Source organism: Hydra vulgaris, chromosome 02 (genome assembly GCF_038396675.1).
Source record: "Hydra vulgaris chromosome 02, alternate assembly HydraT2T_AEP".
Classification (NCBI taxonomy): domain Eukaryota; kingdom Metazoa; phylum Cnidaria; class Hydrozoa; order Anthoathecata; family Hydridae; genus Hydra; species Hydra vulgaris.
Genome location: NC_088921.1, coordinates 31,614,882 through 31,636,284, shown reverse-complemented (window position 1 = coordinate 31,636,284; position 21,403 = coordinate 31,614,882). Strand labels below are relative to the sequence as shown.

Here is a 21,403-nt window from a genome sequence, read left to right as displayed (position 1 = left end):
AATGGACAACAGGCTCTGTTCCCCATTTTAGGTATTTATAGTATGCAATTTTACAATAAGTTTTTCCAAGATAATTATCTATATTGAACAGATTGCTAATACTTGATTCCATTTACATAAATATATAAATATATATTTTCTTTTCTATTAAAAACTGTTGTATTGCTATTAAGTATTGTGTTTTACACTATATTTTACTATATTTTATCAACTTATTGATATTTTTATTAGTAATTGAAAGTTGAAATTGATTTTATTTTAATAAGTCTTACAATTTTAACAGTCTTTCTAAAAACATGTAACTGGTACTTAAAAAAAAAATTAATCGCTCAATTAATACCATCAATATTAATTTTAACATTAGTAGTATGAAACAGTATTTAAAGCAATTTAAATAACTAACTTATACCATTGTTGCTTTTCTTAAAAAGAAAAAAAAAAATTTAATAAAATATTAAAATAATTATACCATTGATAAATTTTTTACTAATCCTCTTGCAATACCATCATCACGACCTTTTACAAAAAATGATATAGCTTTTCCAGCATGACCAGCTCTTCCTGTTCGTCCAATTCTGTATAGATAAGTTGATATATCATAAGGCAAATCATAATTGATGACAGTTTTGACTTCAACAATATCAAGACCTCGTGCAGATACACTTGTGCATATCATTATTGGTTTGACACCAGTGTTGAACTGATGTAACGCATATTCTCTGTCATTTTGACATCGATTGCTGAATAGGAAAATTTAAAAAGCAAATATAATTTAACATCAAAACAAAATAAGCAACTAAAAAATTAATACCAATAAAACAAAAATTAAAAAAATTTTTATTTTGCAGTACTTGTGAAAGACCGTCACTTGAAAGCCACAGCTACATAAAAACATAGCCATTGCAGCTGCATCTTCTTTGGTTTCCAAAAATACAATGGTCTTTTTATTTTGCTTTGATTCCTTGTTTAAAATATCTGTAAGTATTTTTAACTTTGGTGTATCAGGCTCGACTTTAAAAAAAGACTGATCAATAAAATTAAGTGTTCCACCAACTCTGCCCACACAAACAAAAATGTAATCATCTTTGAGAAACTCTTTAAGGACTTCTTTAAAATCTGATTTAATATATTCGCATATATTTGGTCCATAAACAGCTTTTTCAAATTGGCCAGGTATTGAGGCAGAAACCAAAACTGTTTGTCTTTTTTTGATTGGAGGTAAAATATTTTTAAGATCATTAAGATCATTAACAAAATTGTTTCCCAAGATATGATCGGCTTCATCCAAAACAAAAGTTTGAACCTTTGATAATAAATCCTAAATCATGAACAAATTATAAATATTGATTCGATCATATTCTGTTTTTACAGGGTTATTCATTCTTATATGCGCATTTATTCATTCTTATATGCGTGTTTATTCATTCTCATATGCGCGTTTATATCCAAGTCAACTACTCATAAAATCTCTAATATAACTTTATATTGTTGTGAAATCTTAATATTAACCTTAATGTACTTGTAATAATGCGGTCTTCGTGAAGGTATTGGAAAATTATGCCAACGTAATTACATGTATTTAAAGTTAATAATATTTTGTGGTTCTGAATTTTAGATAAAAAGGATAATATTTGTAAATAATATACTTGCAGTAAAATGATAATAAAACAACTATAAACAAACAATGAATTCATTAGTGTCACTGGGAAACGCATCAGAATTGCCCTTTTAGTAAACAACAAATAGGCTTTTATATTTTCTTACAGATATATAAAAAATGTAAATTAGGTTGTTGCCGCTGCTATCTATTTAAAAAATTGATGCAGAGCCGGTGCTGGATATGTTACTACGCATATGGTAGTAAAATGGAATTAAATTAAACTCTGTAGTATCCATAATATTTTTAAGTTTTCTGATTACTCCATCCGTATTCCAAGGCCTTTCTCCCTGTTTGTAAGTATGCTTTAATGAAGAAAAAAATTCTTCTATTGGATTAAGCTGTTGCATTATGTTGGCAGATACTTATTTGCTATGCCATGAGAGGCTAGTGTTTGTCTAACAGAATGACTCTAGTGGAATCTACAATTATCCATAACAAGCACTGGCACTTCTATATCTACATTCCTAATCACTGGTGCCAACATTGTAGTAATGAAAGTACAAAAGGAATCTGCATTCCAGTCTCCAGTTGTTTCATAAGCCAGCACTCCCATTGTTGAAACAGCACAAATTATTTAGAGAAATTTAATTTAGAGAAATTTAGAGAAATTTAATTTAATTTATTTCATTTGAAATCTGGTAAGAATTTTTATACAAACATTTTAATTACTTTTTATACATTTTTATTACATTTATATTTCTCAAATTAGTGAAACCAGAAAGCTAATATTTAAAACACTTCTTTTACGATCATTTTTTTGCATATTTTTACAATAAACTAAATTTACATTCTAAAATACATTTAGAAGTTTTTGTATAGTATATGGATAAATATTGATATTAATTTCTTCAGTTACTAAAATTTGAATTTTTTCAATTTTTAATGTCAGTATATAATTTTCCATTTAATAAATATTTAATATTATCATATAATTTTCCATTTATCATAATAAATATTTAATATTGCTATAATTACATAAAAGCATTTTCATAACTATTTTAATATAATTTAAACAAAAAAAATATAGTTTTGAAAAAATATTTATACATATATATTACAATTCAGTTAATACCCTTTTTGTAATGTCACGCATGTAACAAAAAACAATGAAAAGTTTTATTTGTGAACAAACTAAAATGCTTTTTTTGATAATATTTTTAGTTATAAGCAAAAAATATTGAAGAATGAAAAAAAAAATTTTATGTGGTAAAATAGCTATAAAAAATTTTTAAAAAGTTTGGTCACACACGTGATGTAGTTTTAATATGAATGATATATCTGTGACATTATAAGATCATTAAAAAATCAGAAAATAAATAACGATAAGATCATTAAAAAGAAAATAAATAATGATAAGATCATTAAAAAATCTGAAAATATATAATTGATAAGGATTGGAACCAAATCATAAATATTATAATAAATTTTTTTTAATAATTCTCAATTTTTTTAATAAACAGGCTTGGCCAGGAAGGCATGCAATCACGTCATAATATGACCACGCAAATACTATTTGATTTTAAAATCTTGACCATAGCTATTAATATGTTTTGAAAATTTGTATGCATTTTAAAAACGCACTGAAAATATTATTTTAACTATGAAGAAACTTATAAAAAAGCTTATCGTTAAAAAAGCAAATAAATCTTCGTAAAAAAAATAACGAAAAATTAAATAACATAACTAAAACTTTAATAAAAATATATAAATTAAAACTTAACTAAAATAAATAATAAACTATAACGCTAAGATTATCTTAATTATGTTTGTAATAAATAACTTGGAATCGTTAATCTTTACTAATTTTTTACAATACTATGCGAAACCCTTTTTAAATAAAGTAACAACTTACATCTAAAGATTGTTTAATAAATGCGCTTAAAATTGTTTAATAAGTGCACTTAAAAGTTAAAAAAAGATTCTTAACAACTCCTCGCAGTAACGTAAACAAAAGAAAAAATAATTAAATCATTTATTTAAAAAGTTGATATAATTTTTTTTAATTTAAAGATATTTAAAATAAAAAATACATACTGATATAAATATAAATAATATATATATATTATATTATTCATTTAAAATTTTTATAAAAAATCATAATAAGCGATTTGTTACTTTATTTAAATGCGTTTCAATGATATAAAAAACATAAGTAAAAATCAAAGTTATTCAATTCAAATGGCTTTCAAAAAAGTTAGTCATTTTTTTTTCTTTTCAACAAAATCTTTCTTCATTTCGAGTGAATTAACTTTAACGACTCTTATATAAAGTTTATTAAAGAGATCTCTGTTTAAGTTGTCGCTTTAAAGCTTTCAAACATGGCGTTCCAGTCTAAGCGCTCAAAGATCGCAAAAATAACAACAACAAAGGCTTCCATGGCTCAGGTACAACAACGGTACCATCGAATGAAACAGATAGATTGATGGTGCATACGTTCCAATTACTTGGTGACTGGGGTTATGGTTTAACTCGAAATGAAATCCTAGAACTTGTATGTGGCTACCTTAAACACGAAGATCAAATGCACTTATTCAAAAATGGCAAACCTGGTAAAGACTGGTTTTATGCCTTTATGAAGAGATGGTCAAAAGAAATTTCGGCAAGAAAAGCGGGTAACTTAGCATCTAAAAGAGCCGCTTCTTGTACGCCAAAAATAATTGATCGTTATTTTGAAATTGGTGGTATTCATATTTTAGTATTAGATGGGCATACAACTCACATAACTTTGGAAGTGGGACTGCTGTGCAAAAAACACAATATAATCTTGATTTGCCTACCAGAGCATTCTTCACATATTCTACAACCATTCGATAGAGGTGTCTATTGTCATGTCAAACAAGCATGGAAAGAAATTCTGACAAAGTATTACAAAGACTCAAAATGTAAGAATTTAAATAAACAAAATTTTCCACCATTGCTCAAACTGCTGTACAAGAATGGTAAATGTTTTACACGCTTGCATGCAATCGTTGGTTTCCAGTACACTGGCTTATTTCCACTTAATAAAAACAACATAAATCATAAAGCATTAGCAATCACGCAAATATTTTATCCACCTTCATCAACTTTAGCAGCCTCTGCAGCACCTACACCATCTGGCTCAGACACAGCTTCATTACTTCAACAGCCGCCGCAGCACCTACTCCAACTACCCACCAATTACCATCTTTCTCAACTACACCAGTTTCAAGTTTTGATAGGAATCAAGCATGTGTTGAGCGTTGCAAAAACAGTATCAAGATAGAGTTGAAGCAGTTTTTTCAAGCAAAAAATCAATCGCATGTTAAGAAATCGAAGCAGCTCTTTGCCTTCCTGGCCAAGCCTGAATTAACGCAACAAGAAAACAACCATAGTAGTATTTGAAAGTTATCTCAGTTTGAATTAGCTTGAAGAGATGAATTAAATAGTTCAATAAATTATTAATTGCAAGGTCTTTGTAAATTTTAATAGTTTCATGTTTTAAGTTTAGGTTAATATATAATAAAAATAAAAATGTCTTGAGCTGAGAGATTGAAAAACTTTGGAGGTGAGAGATTGAAAAACGAAAAGCTGAAACAGAATACTGTTCAATAAAAATTAAAAGGATTAAGAATCTGTGAAAAATGAAAGATGCAAAAATGAACAGAAAAAGATTCATAAAAAGACAAAAAAAAAATTAGTAAACAAAAATTTAAAGACCAACTAAATGATTCGATAGAATGGAAAGAGAAAAAATCTGAGAAAATATTTTTTGACGATGTTTATGAGAGAGACTCTATTTTTCAATCAATGAGAGATAATGCCTTTCTCCACATTTTGTACGCTTAGGCCAAAAAATATACTTTTTAAGAAGAAACACCCACAGACCAGTGCAAACTGCATGAGAACTTTCGCTTATTGCTTAAAGCAATAGGCATCAGCTATAATAGTTCATATTGGGTGTCTTCAATTACAATTTAAAAATGGGTGCATAGGAGAAGTAATAGAGGAATTACTTTTTAACACGTTCATATAAAAAGAGTTCAAGAAGCTGAATTTGAAAAAGACAAGAAGATTGCAAGAGAAAGAGTTCTTCTGTTGGATTTATCAATAACATATATTTGCAAAACCCAAATGAAGTACAATGTGCACTGTGGAGTAGGAACACTGTTTAATTGTTCACTGGTATTGTTTTCAACAGCAACAATTGCAAAACATATCTTATCTGTTTAGGCACTAGAGACAAGAGCAAAGATAGTGTTTACTGCTTTATTAAGTAATTTTATGAGATACTTATGTCTGAAAACTGTAATAATGATACTGAAACTCTTTTCATCGATTCATCATCAACATTTAAAAATAAGTTTGTGATGAAATCACTCAATCAATTATCTTTGCAATAAAATAAAATATTTGAGTGGAAATTTTTTGCAACTTCACATAGAAAAGGGGCTGTAGATGGTGTTGGAAGAAGATTTAAGTCTCTTGTTCAAATAAAATGTATGAGCAAGATTGAGCAAGTGTGTGTATAAATGCCTATGGATTTTTTCAAAATTTTCAAACCATTAATGACAGCTACTAATATTTTCTATATTAGCAATGATGAAATCATTAGTAAAATAGACGACAAAAAACCTTGGTTAGAAGTCAAAAACACACAGGGAATACTAAAAATTCATGATGTCTATTCTTTCAATGAATGCAAGTCATATTTCAAAACAAGTGATTCAAAGTCATCTGATTTTTAAATAAACTATGCTAATGACATGCAAGCTCCCGAAATATTTTCCCAATCTCCAGAAATGGCTTTTAATGATTGGTGTCTTGTGAAGAGCAATGAAACTATGTACCCTATATAAAATAAAGCTGAAAAAGTTGAAACTTTAGAAAAACAACAAAAATACAACACAGTTTAATCTTTATTTCAGTTATGTTAAAAAAATAAAAAATAAAAAAAAAGTTGTTTCGAATTTATCAAATCATTAAAAGTTCGTACAGTGTCACACATGTAACACTAAAGATTATCATTTATTTTTATGAAGTTATTGAAATTTTTAAAACTAAAAATATTTTTTATAAACAACAACATATTGTCTGTAACATTAAAAAAAAATCATAAAACTAATCATAGTCAATTAGCAGAAATATTCAATCAAAGTTTAAAATTCAAATTTATAGTTTTGCACGCATCACACACGTAATGCAACTAATCAGTTTTTTTACTAGTATATGCAATAAGCATATTATTAGAAGAAATATTTTTTTATATCAGACACATCTCCTACTATAATATTGGCAATATGTATCTTGAGTATCTGTAGAAAACAATTTTTTATGGCCCTTTTTATTTGAAAATATTTGTACCAGAGTCACACACGTAACGCGAGAATCCCCCTATACATTTTTTATCTAAAATATTCAATACCAAGTACTTTTGTTCATCTTAACAATTGCAACTGAATTTAGAACAAATTAAGTTGAATAAGATTTATTTCACAAAGCAATAAAACTTTTTCATTTGAAGTGTTATTAATTAACTAATCTGAATTTTGAACAATTTCTAAATTATAATTTTCTTCTATAATGTTATTTTCTTTTTTTATATAACAATATCATGAGAAATGAGTTCGCAATGGGTAACTAAGTTTGGTTATGAGAAGCGAAAAAAAGTGCAGAAAAAAATAGCCTAAAAGAATGATTTGCTAATAAACATTCCAACTTTAAAAACCAATTTTCAAGTTTTCCCAGGAAGATCTTCATTTTAAAATAGAAACGGTGAGAATGAGTTTGTCACACAACAAATTTAAGAAGTAGTAAAAGTGTTTAACTGTCTAAAATTCATTAATACATAAATTATAGAAGTTTTAATAAAAATACCTGCAATTACATCGAAATTGCAAATAAAGGGACATTGAACAATATAAAATATGAAATTTTAAAAACATTTGGGAGAAATTGAGACGCATTTTCACAATTTAGATTACAGTTCATCAAAAATTTGTTATAAAAAGTAGAATAAATATGCAACTTTATTTTCTTTAGAAACCTAAGCGTGGAAGGGTGGGGAAAAAAATGAAAAGAAATTGCATGTAGTTCTCCTAAAGTAACTAGAGTAATACAGGCAATTTCTGTAAGAATTATATAACATGTATTGGATTATTAAAAAAATTCGATCGATTATTACAACATTATCTGCATAATTATGCAAATAAAGGCAAAAGGAACAGTTTTATATTAATCAGCACAGTTTGATATGTTAACACTGCAGGGATGCCAGTAGAGATATTTTTATGCTTAGTGAAAAATGAAGATCATAAGGCTGAAGGAATGGAAAAACATATAATCAAGTATGTTGACAAATTTAGACATGATCTTCGAGATTGTAGAGGTCAATCATATGAAAATGCATCAACTATATCAGGAATGATATAGTTGATGCATAATCAATCATTGATACTTTGATTTTATTCTAGCTTTAAATGGACTTCAGGCTAGAATAAAATCAAAAAATAATTTAGCTTAATGATAAGTCGTTTTGTCAAAAAGTTACCAGTTTTTCCAGCGCAAAAAATGCAATAACTATGGATCCACTTAACTTCTAAAGTTGAAAGACCCCTTATATTTTAAGCTTTTTTTAGCTCTATACAATCAAGCTATTCATATATAAAAATGTAGACAAAAAAATCTTATGGAATGGCTACCAATACGACATAAGAAATTATTCTTATTTTAAGGTCATAATTATTTAAGTCAATCAAAGAGAATTCATAATAAATGGAAAAAAAAGTATGTAATTGTATTATATAAAGTGCTAGAATATTTTTTGATGTCAAGTAGATTGTTATTTAAGTGGCTTTTTTACTGATAATTATTGTAAATATTTTTGCACGGTTTAAGTGTGGTTGTATTATGTTTTCTTCGAAAAAATGCTTATTTCAGAAATGGTAGTTTCAAATAAAAATGAAGTTAATAAAATTGAAATTAAAAAGAAAGGTCACGAAGGAGTGTTTAATCGTATTGAATGATCAATTGAAAGTATTAATGGTATTGAAAGTTGTTTAATACGACATATCAAAATATGCTAAAGCAGAATATGAAAATGAAATTCAGGATTGGATCAAGTAAAAATAATTACTTGAGTATGACAAAAACGTGATGAGACCGACCAATAGACAAATTTCTTTATAAGCTATGATTCAATAAAATTAATTGAATACAGCTTCACCTGTTTTGGATTGGGGAGAAGCTAACAATTTCATTAAGGCGTATACAAGAGATGCAGATGCGTGTGTTGATAAGTTAAGAGTAGAAAACAAACCAGCAATTATGGATCTACTCAAGGCTTATCTCCAGTTAAAAGCTCAGAAATACCTTTGGCCATTCTAAACTGTGGTATTTTGCAATAAAAGTTATTGTTTAACATGACTTGGTTTTGAATTAATTGTTGCGCAAATGATTATGAAACCTGATATAAATGCCGTTACTAATCAAGATGAGTTGGTGAGGAATGAAACATCTGCCAGAAATAATAATTTTTACAGCTTTTGCGACAGTGCTCCACAGGATTTTTAACGCATTTACTGGTAAATCAAGATTGAAGTCAAAAGCCACTGGTGAAATATTAAAAAGGAGAAGAATAAGTTTGCGGCAACAACTATCTTAAAAAAAAAAGGATAATAAAGTTGATGTTAGTCCTTTCGGAAGATAACTTAGCTGACGCATTTAAAGGAGTTTGCAGCAAATGATTGAATAAGTTGACTGAGGACAATCTTCTAAAAAAATGTATTAGAGCAATAGTTGCGGATTCTGAATCCATTTTGAGTATGCATAAAAAAACTAGACATTTTGGAGCAAGACGAACATTGAACTTTGCTTGTTAAGTGATTCCAAATGCTTCTAAAAAAGAATTTCAAATGGTAATAAAAAGTTGCAAACAATAGGTCCAGGAACTGAAAAATTTCGAATTATAAAACATTGCAGACAAAAAAAGTTCTGAGTTAAATAGATTAACAACTGTCAACTTCATGCCAAATGTTGTCATAGTTTGAATTCTCCGTCTTATCTTTAATATAACTGATAATTAACTAAATAAAGTAAAAATTTTAACAGATAATTAGGCAATAATTAAGACTGAAGAATTGAGAAATTTTCTTGATACTTGGTGAGTGCCTATACTACTTCGATCCGCCTGAAGGAAACGGAGTTGTAGAAAAAAACCATAGCACAACATAAGAATAGCAGAATAATCAAAAATATAAAAACCGGAAGCAGTATAGTGGTACAATGTTGCTTTTTGATACAAAAATGGCGTATGACCAATCGAAAAAATATATAGTTATCAAATTGGTAGCAAGGGATTGAAAATAAGAAATCTTCTGGCAGAAAATAGCAAAATTTAAAACTTGCAATAGTTTGGTTAAAACTACCTGCAAAGAAACAGTGCAAAGTGCCATACAAAAAATGTTTCACAACAATTTGTAGAAGTGGATAGAGTTCCGCGTCATGTGAAACACATCAGATTTCGAAATAAAACTCAGCTGTTTTGCCTTATTCCTAACGTGAAAACAAATGTGGATAACAATTGTGAAAAGATCATGGAAAACAGCAAAGACAAAAGTAAAGATGATTCCGAAGCAAGCAAGGTGCACATTGAAACCAAGAATAATCTTCAAGAAACAGACATGCCAATGAAACAAAGTGATCCAGAGCAATTTATGCGTAAAAAATATTTATTGGTTACCATTTGTATGACCTTTAAGAGCCATAGAGGAGTTTGATTGAATTACATAAAATGCTAGAATATTCTTTATCTCCCTAAAGTATATCTAAATAGATTGTAATTTAAGATTGTAAATTAAGTATTTAATTTATAATTATTGTAAATATTTTGAGCTGTTTAAGTGCAATTATAGTTTGTTGAGGCGGGTTTTATTAATCATTTTTAAAATTTATGAGTTGATATAAATTTTTAGAAGAATTAGTAAGAGAAAAGTTCTCATTGAATTAAGAAAAGAAAAACTCCTTAATTTTAGTGCTGTGTTATGCGAGAAAATTACAAAAGATATGGATGAAGCTTTAACCAAATTATTAGAGGAAGTTTTTGGGTTCAAGAAAGCGCATAGACAGTATAATATCCCCAAACCAACGTTAAGGTGTCAGTTCAAAATATTAAGGAAGAATGTCAAATTTGGAAGACAAGATAAGAAAGATCATACTAATAAAATTGAGGAGTAAGTTTCACATGGATACACTCGATATTAATTTACTATAATAAGTTATTTGTTTTCATTTATGAAAACATTTACTTCATTAGCTCTTCACATAAAAACTAAAAAAAAGTTAAATATCCTTTAAACTTAAATAAAATTTTCAGTATAAACTAATTAATAAAACGAAAACTTCTTCACAACTTTTCTATTAAAAAAAGTATTATTATTAAGGGAAAATTTAATATAAGGGAAAATAAAAAAGATCATACTTTTATAGATCTACAAAGATGTAGTATTCTACCAGGAGTAGCAATTAACAGATCACATCCAGCACTTATATCATTGATATTTTCAGTAATATATTTGCCACCGTAGGCGCAACAGCATTTTATGTGAGTTTCTTTTGTCAATTTCACAGCATCTCGATGTATTTGAATTGCAAGTTCCCGCGTTGGTGTAAGTATAAGAGCATAAGGTTTTTCAGTTCTCGGTTTTGATAAAACTTTTGCAATAATTGGAATTAAAAAAGCTGCCTGTAAATATTAGTAGATTATACATAAAGATCAACATATAGTTCAAAGTTTTTGATGTTTTGAAATCCTTACCTCATTTACTTCTTTAATTTATAACCAGTCATAGTTGATTGATAAAATGAATACAGATAATTTTATTAATAAATTTATTAAATATTACTGTTTGCATTATTTATTGTTACACTATTTAATAATTATAAATACATTTATAACAAAAAATAAATTACAATAAAAAGTTTGATACATGTTTTTGTGATAGTAAACTTTTGCGGAAATAACTATGAAATTTTTTAAAATTTTTATATTAAAGTAATGAAACTTACCTATTTACATAAATTTAAGAGGATATTTTTTTTTTTAACTTACTTTTTTGTAACTTTGTTAAGATGTTTTACACTTTAAACCTTTGTTTGTTTTATCCTTTAGACTGTAGTTATTCTATGTTTTAGATCAGCATGAAAAAGCAGGCTGTTATTTCGTTGTTATATATATATATATATATATATATATATATATATATATATATATATATATATATATATATATATATATATATATATATACAGCTTATTTTAAGGTGATACTACCCTGCAAATTTCACTTTCTAAAATAAGATCTTTTTACTTATAATGATAAACATTTTTCGATAGTAGTTAAAAAACTGAATATAAAAAACACCATTTTTTTTTACCACATTTTTTTGTGTCACTAAAATAAGCAAAAAACATGCAGTTACAAGAACATAAATAACTTGAGTAATATTTGAGATAAAAGCTTTAACTTTTACAAATATATAGCTAAATGGTCGGTGGTAGAATTTTTTAAAGATACTGAGCCCTTAGTAAAATGTTTTAAAAATACTGAGCCAAAGTAAAACGGCAGATATTACCCTGTAAAAATCATTAAAAAAATAGTCCGTGGGGTAAGCAAAATTTTAAATTCTGGTCAAAATAAAAAATATTTTTTGATTATTCTGCTATAAGCCATTTCTACAATATCAATGAACAAACTGTGAAAATTTCAAAGAAAAAGAGTAAATAGTTTCTGAGATATTGTTATTCTGAGATATTGTTATTCTAAATATTTGAAAAATGTTATTCTGAGAAACGCAGCTTTTAAAATAACTAAAAAACGTCAAAGCTGGCCAGAAAAATATGATTAACCACCTTCAGTTATTTGTTCTGTGTCAAAATAACCTTTCTACAACACCTATGAAAAAATTGTAAAAAAAAAGGAAACATAAGCAGACATGGTTGCTAAGGCCGTTGCTAGGGGTTCGAAAACAATCTTGTTGTATTTTAATACAAGTTTTAGGACTTTTTTTTTTTTTTGAAGAAAAGTAAAGTGGTTTTTGTGATTAATGTTTAAACTGTTAGAATTTAAAGAAATTTTTATTTTTATTTTTGCTGATTTTAAAGAGTAGTACCACCTTAAGGGTTTTGAGGCCAAGACTAACATAAATATTTTTAATAATTTTTTTTCTCTAGGGCATAAATAAATATCTAAGTTTTTGATTAAAATAGTATGGTTTTATTTTTCTTCCATAAAAATAGTATAATTTACATTTAAATCGGCTGAAATTCAGTTATTAAGTGGTGCGGCGTTGCTTTTAAAACCTAAACATAATAAATTTTTTAATTTATATCGTCATTTTCATAATAAGTTATTTACAAAATATTTTGAGTTAAGATATGACCGGAGCAGGCAGAAGACAAAAGTCTTATCATCTAGTCCCGTTGTATCGTTTACACTATCATAAATCTATCATAAAATTTTACAATATCAATAAAATAATATAAATACTTTTAAATAAACTTTTTATTATACATAAAAATTTTTTTTATACATAAAAAAAGAAATTTTTTCACATACATAAAAATATATATGTATAAAAAAAAAAAAAGGAAATAAATAAAAATTTAGCTAAATAATCAAAAAAATATATGTTTTGCTTTTTAGCAAACGAAAGAAAAGTTAAGAATTAAAAAAAGAAGATATTAAAAATAAAATAGAATTTGAGATATGTCATAATCAAGTAACTGTTTTTTTAAATTAACTTTGAAAGTTTAAAGTGAAATTATAGTTTTACTTTCAATTGGAAGGAATGAGTTCCACAAATGTGGCCCTCGGTATGTTATTGAGAAATTAGACTGTTTTAATAAGGTTTTTGGTACTTGATAGTTATGCAATGAATGCTTTGTTTGATATTTATGATTTGTAATAACAAAAAGGTCATCAAAAATATTTGAGAGCACACGATATTTAAATCTAAACATGAATATAAGAATACTGTAAATATTTAACTGATAAACATTAAGCACTCCAAGCTTTCTAAGCAGTGGATTGGCACTGGTGTATTCATTAGCATTTAATATAAGGCGGCTTGCTTGTTTTTGTTTAAGATTTTGTTTAAGATACGCTTTAATTTTGATGGATAAATGCTGGCCCACGCAATATTACAATAACTGATATAGCTATGGATAAATGAAAAGTAGATAAGTTTTTAGCAGTTTTTATCCAACATATGTCTTGTCTTGTACATAATTCCAATACTCTTTGAAATTTTATTTTCTATTAAATTAATGTGGTCTTTCCAACTAATTTGTTCGTCAAGTAAAACGCCTAAAAATATAATGCAGAATGTCCGCTGTAAATTAGTTTTTTCTATTGAAATATTTGGGAGTTTTAGGGGCAAAGTTTCAGATTTGGAGGATTTAGAAAAAAGAAGATATTTGCTTTTAGTTTTATTTAGAGATAGTTTGTTGGCTTTCAACCATTCATTGAGGTTGTCAAGCTCATGATTCATAGTGATAAAGATTGACTCTATGTTTGAGTGGGTATAAAAAACCTGAGCGTCGTCAGCAAAAAGAAAGAAGTTTAATACACTAGAAGATAAGTATATATCGTTTATATAGGTAATAAATAATAAAGGCCCTAGAATAGATCCCTGTGGAACTCCGCAAGAAATGTATTCTAGTTTAGTACAGGTTTTGTCATAAGATACACATTGTTTGCGATTTTTAAGATAGGAAAAAAACCATTTATAATTATTATTTTTGACTCCATAATTTCTAAGTTAGTAAATAAGAGTATTATGGTGAGAAGTCAAAAAAAACCCCAAGAGTATATGGTTGTTTTCAAATCCGTTTAAAACTTCTTTAACTTATTTAATTACTGCATGTTCTGTCGAGTGACCTTTTCTAAATCCGTACTGATTATTATTAAGCAATTTATGTTTTATAAAATAATAGTATAGCCTATTATGCATTATTCGCTCTAGAATTTTAGAAAAACATGGAAGTGTTGGTCTATAATTAGATAATTTAGAAATATCACCGTCTTTAAAAATTGGAACTGCTCTTGCTAGTTTTAAAAGGTCAGGAAAAATCCCATTATTAAACGAAAGATTAAAAATAATTAAATAGGGGTTTTCAATAATATCGAAAACTTCTTTAACAACCCTAGAGCTAATGTCATCAAGATCTCAGCTTTTTTTTGGTTTTAACATATTAAAAGCAAGCTGAAGTTCATCAGGAGATACTTCAAGCTCATCCATCACACAGTCCTCTTCTTACATGATTTAAAATTTTTATTTCCGGGAGTTATTTTTTTTGCTAGGTTTTGACCGGCGTTTATAAAAAATTTATTAAAACTCTCTGCAATAACCTTTCGCTCATTAATTACTGTTTATTCATCTTCAGTGTATACGTATTTAGGTAAAGCATTACCACGATTTTGTTTATTTTTTCCTATCACTTCCTTTATTATATTTCTAGTTTTTTTGTTATTACCAATATTATTTTGTAGTGATTTTGAGAAATAATTTTTTTTAGCTTTTCTTTTCAGGTTTTCAAACAGGTTTTTGCAAACTTTATATTTTTTTTCGTTTTGATAAGTTTTATTTTTTCAGAATTTTTCATATAGTCTTTGTTTTTTCTTTGAAGATTTAATAAGCCCTTTTGTAATCCAGGGGCTTTGCAAGCTTTTAAGTTAAATTTTTATTTCCTTCATCGGAAACGCTTTATTGTAAGCATTAATGAACTCATTGTAAAAAAAATCATAAGCTATATTAGTATCTTTACAATTATTGAGTTGTTTCCAGTTTACTTTGAGTAAATAGTTTCTAAACGCCTCAATATTAATTTTATTAATCTGCCTTTTTACTTCCTTTTGTACATTGCTTTTTTTTCCTTTTTTAAAAAAATCCAAAATGAAAAGATTGGAAAGTGGTCGGTTATATCGCTTTTTATGATTCCGCTTTGAATGTTGCATGTTGTTAGTAAAAATATTATCAATGAGATATTCGGTTTGAAGAGTTACGCGAGTAGGTTTGTTAATTAAGGGAATGTTGTACTGAAATGAGTGTTTGAGAAACGGTTTACATCGCTATCAGTTTTAACATTAAGAAGATTTAGGTTATAGTCTCCCGTGATGTAAATTTGTTTGTGTTTTACTTTTTTTTAAGTAGCATTTTAAGTGTTTTAAAAAAGATTTTTTTTTCCGCATGGCGGTCTATACAAAGCAGTTATTAAAATGTTTTTTATTATTATTGTGGTTTAATAATTCGATAGTTAGAAATTCAAAGTCCGTGTTTTGAATACTTAAAATTTCTATTTTCTGAAAATGGATTGAATCATGAACAAAAATGGATACACCACCACCAATGCCACCACCTCGATATTGGTGGATTGCAGAAATAAAAAAAATAATTTGAAAATTATTTTTTTCATTTCTGCACCATGTTTCTATTAAGCATATTACCGTAAACTCAGAGTTTATATTTTTGAACATTGATTTAAAACTTTCAAAGTTTTTATTCATACCGCGAATGTTTAAAGATGTTTAGAGTTGAAAATAACATTTGTGACGCATTCATGAGGTTAGATTCCTCAATATCAAAATAGTTAGAGTCGATTATGACGTCCTCAAAAAAATTTACATCTGGATCATTATCATTATTCAAAAGAAGTGTGTTTTGTTTATTAAAAACTTCTAAAAGATTTGTGATGTTTGATTTGTTAGCCATTTTCATTATTATAATATTTAAAATTAAGATTAAAAATGATTAGATTTCTAGCTATATCATTTTGAATTATTATAAACATTTTTTAAAATAATAAGTTTGTCATACCTGACGATTACATTTTCTCCATTTAGTTTTCTTACTTTCGCTTCAGAAAATAACTTCCTTCGTATTCTTGCCGTCTCTTGAGAAAATCTTCATTCACGGAAATATTCAGACCTTTGAGTTTTTTGTTTCTTTTAGAATGTTTAATTTATCTTTAAACCCTTACAACTTCAATATAATGGTTCGGGATCGGGCTTCTTTTTTAAATCCAACTCGATGCGCTCTTTCAATTTCGACTCCTTTTACTCCTAAATTTACACATAATAAATTCTGAACCTTTTGTTCAGTTTCATCCCAAGTTTCATTGATATTTTCAGGAATTCCGTCTATCCTTAAGTTATTACGCCTCGACCTATCTTCGGAGATTCTGCATTTTTCGTTTAAAATTGTAATGTTATATGGGCTTTCAAATTCTTTAGAATCATTAGCAGCTTTCACCTTTTGGTCGATTAAATGTTCGTGAAAATTTAAGCTTTCTTTTAAGTCTTTTATATCATTTTCTAGCAAGTGTATTCTTTTAGTGCAATCCAATGTTTGTTTTTTTTCAATATCATCTAGGCGTGTATTGATTATTTTTTAATTATCGCCAATTAAGTCAACGAATACTTTTTCTTGTTCTTTAAAAATGTCCGTATTTCTTTTTTGTGCTGAATGAACATATCTTTTTATTGGTGTGCCATGCTAGACAAGAATAAAATGAGGATAGAAAAATAGGAAAGAATAATTTAAGAATAGAATGTTTTATGATAGAAATAAAGAAACCTTACTAAAAAAGAATTTTTACAAAAGAATAATTTTTGGCAGAAATTTTGAAAAAAAACTTGAAATACTTTCTAAGAAAGAATATTTTTTAACAAACGTAAACAACTTGCTTGGAAAGAATTTTATTTAATAAATGCGAAAAACTTGCTAGGAAAAAATTTTATTTAATAAATCTAAAAAACTTGCTACGACAGAATTTTATTTCATTAATCCAAAAAAAATTCTTTCTTAAAATTTCTTTGCTAGCACGTTTTTAAAATTTCTTTTCTAAAATTTCTTTGCTAGTACGTTTTTCCAATTTTCTTTGCTAGAAAGAAAATGACTTCTACTTGTGCGATTTCTATCCTAAAAAAGTATTTGCTAGCAAGTTTTTCATTTTTCTTTGCCAGAAAGGATATTTGTATTTCTTTCTTCTTTTCTATCCTTCAATTATTCTATCCTAAAAGGTAATCATGTTTTTTTCTATCATAGCAAGAATTTTCATGTTTCTTTCCTAGAAAGGCTTTCCTGAATTCTTGTCTAGAACCGGCCACCCTTTTATTTCGGACAAAGTAATAGCCATCTTTAATATATATTTTTTTAAATTTTTTTTCTTTCTTTTTTGAGCTGTAAGAATTACGTCTGTTCACCACGGCGATCGAGTTGATTGAGTTTATTTTAGTTGACAATTATAGTTTTGTATTTTATGGTAATATATCTTATTACACAGGGACAAAAAGTTTCAGTATGCGTTTTTTTAAAAAAATTGAATTCAAACATTTTTATTTAAACTCATAATAAGGTTTACAAATCTATATATTCAAAATCAGATGAAAATTACTGATTTTATGTGTATAATATTTGTTTTGAATGAAAGATTTACTGAAATGTATATCTCTAAAATCAATAGCAGCTTTAGTTAGAATGGCACTTTCTGCATAGCATTTGGTAAAACATCACTTATCTTAGGATTAAAAGTAACATTCCCAAACATATGTGCAAACTTTTGATTACTTCATATAAATTTTCGTCAATGTCTCCTGTGTATCCCTTGAATAGACAATCAACACAAATCTTCAGTTTATCTTCATTGATTCTCATGTCGATTAAAAATACAAATTTTTTAATCAACTCCTGATAGTATTGGTCTCTCTCTTTTTTTTAATCATTGATGAGGCTATTTTTTTTTTAATCATTGATGAGGCTATTGATAATTTTTAATAAAATATTTGTGTTAAACTCTTCAGATGAACTCAATTGAGATTCTTCTGATCAATTTTTTCATATAAGTAGTTTCCTATTATGGCCTATATTATGTAAATAATCTGTGTCTGGTAACAGTAATTTAGCATCTTTTGTAGTTAAATTGAATGTGTAAATTAATCTAAGAAGACAATCTCAAGAAATGAATAAAGTTCAAAACAGTTTGAATGATTTGGAAACAGCATTCATTCGTTGTAAAATTCAAAAGTTACCATTGTCGATAGTAAATTTCCAGCCGCAACTCCTACTTTCGTTTCAAAACTTTTACTTTCATTAATGTGAGCAATGCCTCCATCAATTTGTCGTAGTTCTGATGAATGGTTTTGACTAAGTCAGCATTTAATAGTGATTTCAATAAACTACGAGTTTTTTTAAAACATTCCATAGGTTTAATCTGAAATGTAATAATAATAATAATAATAATAGTAATAATAATAATAATAACAATAATAATAATAATATATATATATTTGCTTATATTGCTTATTCTTGGGATATATATATATATCCAAAGAAAAAGCAAGACAATAGGATCTTTGAATTTTACATTTATTTAAAACAATTCAGTAGGGTAAAACGAAACATAGACATCTCTATGTATTACGTTGGTTTTATCTAAGTTTCATTATTACATTATAAAGTAGATGAATTTTTTTTTAACCTTATAGCGACAGACGAAATTTAAAACGAGAGAGAAGTAGAACTTAAACTTGACTTCGCCTTTCAAGTTCAGCTAAAACTCCTCTCCTAGTGAAGTCTGGTTCCTAAACAAACGTTAATTTGTTTTTTTGGCATTACCTTTCTGTATTATCATGGCTTCTTTTTCAAATATTTTAAAACTTGATATAACCTTTTGTCCGAAAATAGGCAAAGAGCTGACTTGAAGCATTTTGTTCACTTTGTTGAGTCTTTTTTTTAATTGTGCTTCAGATGATTATCATCACGGATGTTTCCAATAAAGTCCGTTTTTTGAAAAGCTCACTTGCTTCTAAAACCGTGTTCCGCTTGTGCATTTGTCATTTTTCAGCTGTTTTAAATGTAACAAATCTATAAATATAAGAGAAAAATTTACGAACCATTACAAAATAAGTGATTGAAAGTAAACTTAAAATTATATTATACAAATGAAAAATCTATTTTCAAATCAAAAAATAAAAAGTTCAGGTTTGTCTCATGAAACATTGACGGCTTTTTTAGTTTTGGGAAAGGAAATAAGTGAGCGTCTGAGATCCGCCACTGCTGTAAGTAATTCTTTCAGCAATTTCTGTGAGCCATCTTTCAATGTATTTTGATGATAATTGTAACTCAACTTATTTCAAGAATTTCATAATGTTAAATACGATTCCCATGTACTTTCTTCTAGTTAATGTTATTTTCATAATATCTAACCTTACTTCATAAGATGATTTTTTAGTTGTAGGTGCTAGTTTCATTGTTTTTATTTGAATCTTCTCAGCTTTGTCTATGTCTTTTTATAACTATGGGGACCATGCCTGTACTACAAATTTAATGTTTGGTCATAAGAAAAATTATAAAACTTTTTTACTGTGTTTACTTGTAAGTATTTAAACGTTCTTTCCGAACGTTTGATATGATACCGAACATTGTTTTTGCTTTACTAGAAACTGAGTAAACATGTGAGTGCCATTTTTAATCTGATTGAAGCATAAAATCTTAGTCACATTCACCTTTTGTGTTACATAATATGTTGTTACAATATAAGACATTATTTGTTGTGATCATTTTTTTCATTTTTCACAATTAAATTTTGTGAGCCAAATTAATGATCATGACTTTACATCATAATGATGGCTGGATGAATCTTTAGGATTTTCTGTTATATTTTACTTTCATCAATGTAAAGTTTGATAGAGTTTTTGACTTGATCTGGCAGATTTTGAATGCAATTAAAAACAGAACTGGTTTGAACACTGATACTTGCGGATATATGTAATTGCGGATATATATTTGTTATTTTGTTATTTATTGATATTGAGTGGTTAAAAAAAAGCAAATAAAATAAATCTGTTTATAGCTTGATGAAGAGGTGCTCCATCAGGATCTTTATGTTGACGAAGAAATATATACAAAAGCTGCAGATAAAGCAGCAATTAAGTCTCTAAAAGTTACTTTGTTATGCTGTCTTTGAAAGCATTGATTGATGGAGCGTTCACTGCTGCTTGGGAAAGCGCATTACATGGGACAACTACTCTATTTGAAAAAAACTTATGTCGCTCTTCACAATTTCGCACAAGCTGGCGTTTTAGTTTTTGATTATGTCCTCTAAAAATATACTTGGCTTTACTGTTTGAAAATTTTTGGGGGTCGAAAAAACTGGCAAGTTTGAGTTGACGCGTGATTCTGTATTGCTCGATTAGGTCTGTTCTAACACGACATTCTTCAAGTGTTGTTAGACCGAGCTGTTGGAGTCAATTTTCATAGGACAGTCGGTTAATAGATGATATTGTTTTTGTTGCTCGATGTTGGACTTGCTTAAGGATAGCAATATCGGACTTTAAAAGCGGTGATAAGGCTTGTACAGTAAACTCAAGGTGGGGGCGAATGTATATAAGATACAATCTGCGCCATAAAAAAAGCTGCAACTCCGGTATGTTTTTTTTTGCCCTATCATTCTATTTGCAATTGATGTAGTTGTTCGACTACAGTCTTTTTGAGCGGATAACGCGTGCCGTCAACGCTGGCCATTGAGTAATTGTGCGTCGACTTGTTACATGCGTGACCAACATGCAATACTTTTTATTTCTCAATGTTGAAATGCATGAGCCAAATATGTGACCGATCCACTGCTCTGTCAATATTTGCTTGAAGAGTGATGCAGTCCAACTTGTTTCTAGTTATGCCAATAATTTTACTGTTGTCAGCATTCAGCTTCATATGATGACTGATGCTG

The 21,403-nt window shown here is 27.7% G+C and overlaps 1 protein-coding gene across 2 annotated transcripts in view; it reads right to left on the bottom strand.

Annotated features, from left to right (window-relative positions):
- Positions 1–21,403, bottom strand: part of LOC100198658 (probable ATP-dependent RNA helicase DDX4) — a 54,585-nt gene that overhangs the window by 15,773 nt on the left and 17,409 nt on the right. For both annotated transcript variants that reach the window (XR_010636654.1, XM_065790611.1), the window contains exons 4-6: positions 11,097–11,360; positions 852–1,318; positions 470–740 (exon numbers count right to left, since the gene is read on the bottom strand). Coding sequence is in view for 1 of the 2 variants with exons in the window: in XM_065790611.1 (XP_065646683.1) it covers positions 470–740; positions 852–1,318; positions 11,097–11,360 (1,002 nt within the window). In the remaining variant the exon portion in view is untranslated. The remainder of the gene's footprint in view (positions 1–469; positions 741–851; positions 1,319–11,096; positions 11,361–21,403) is intronic.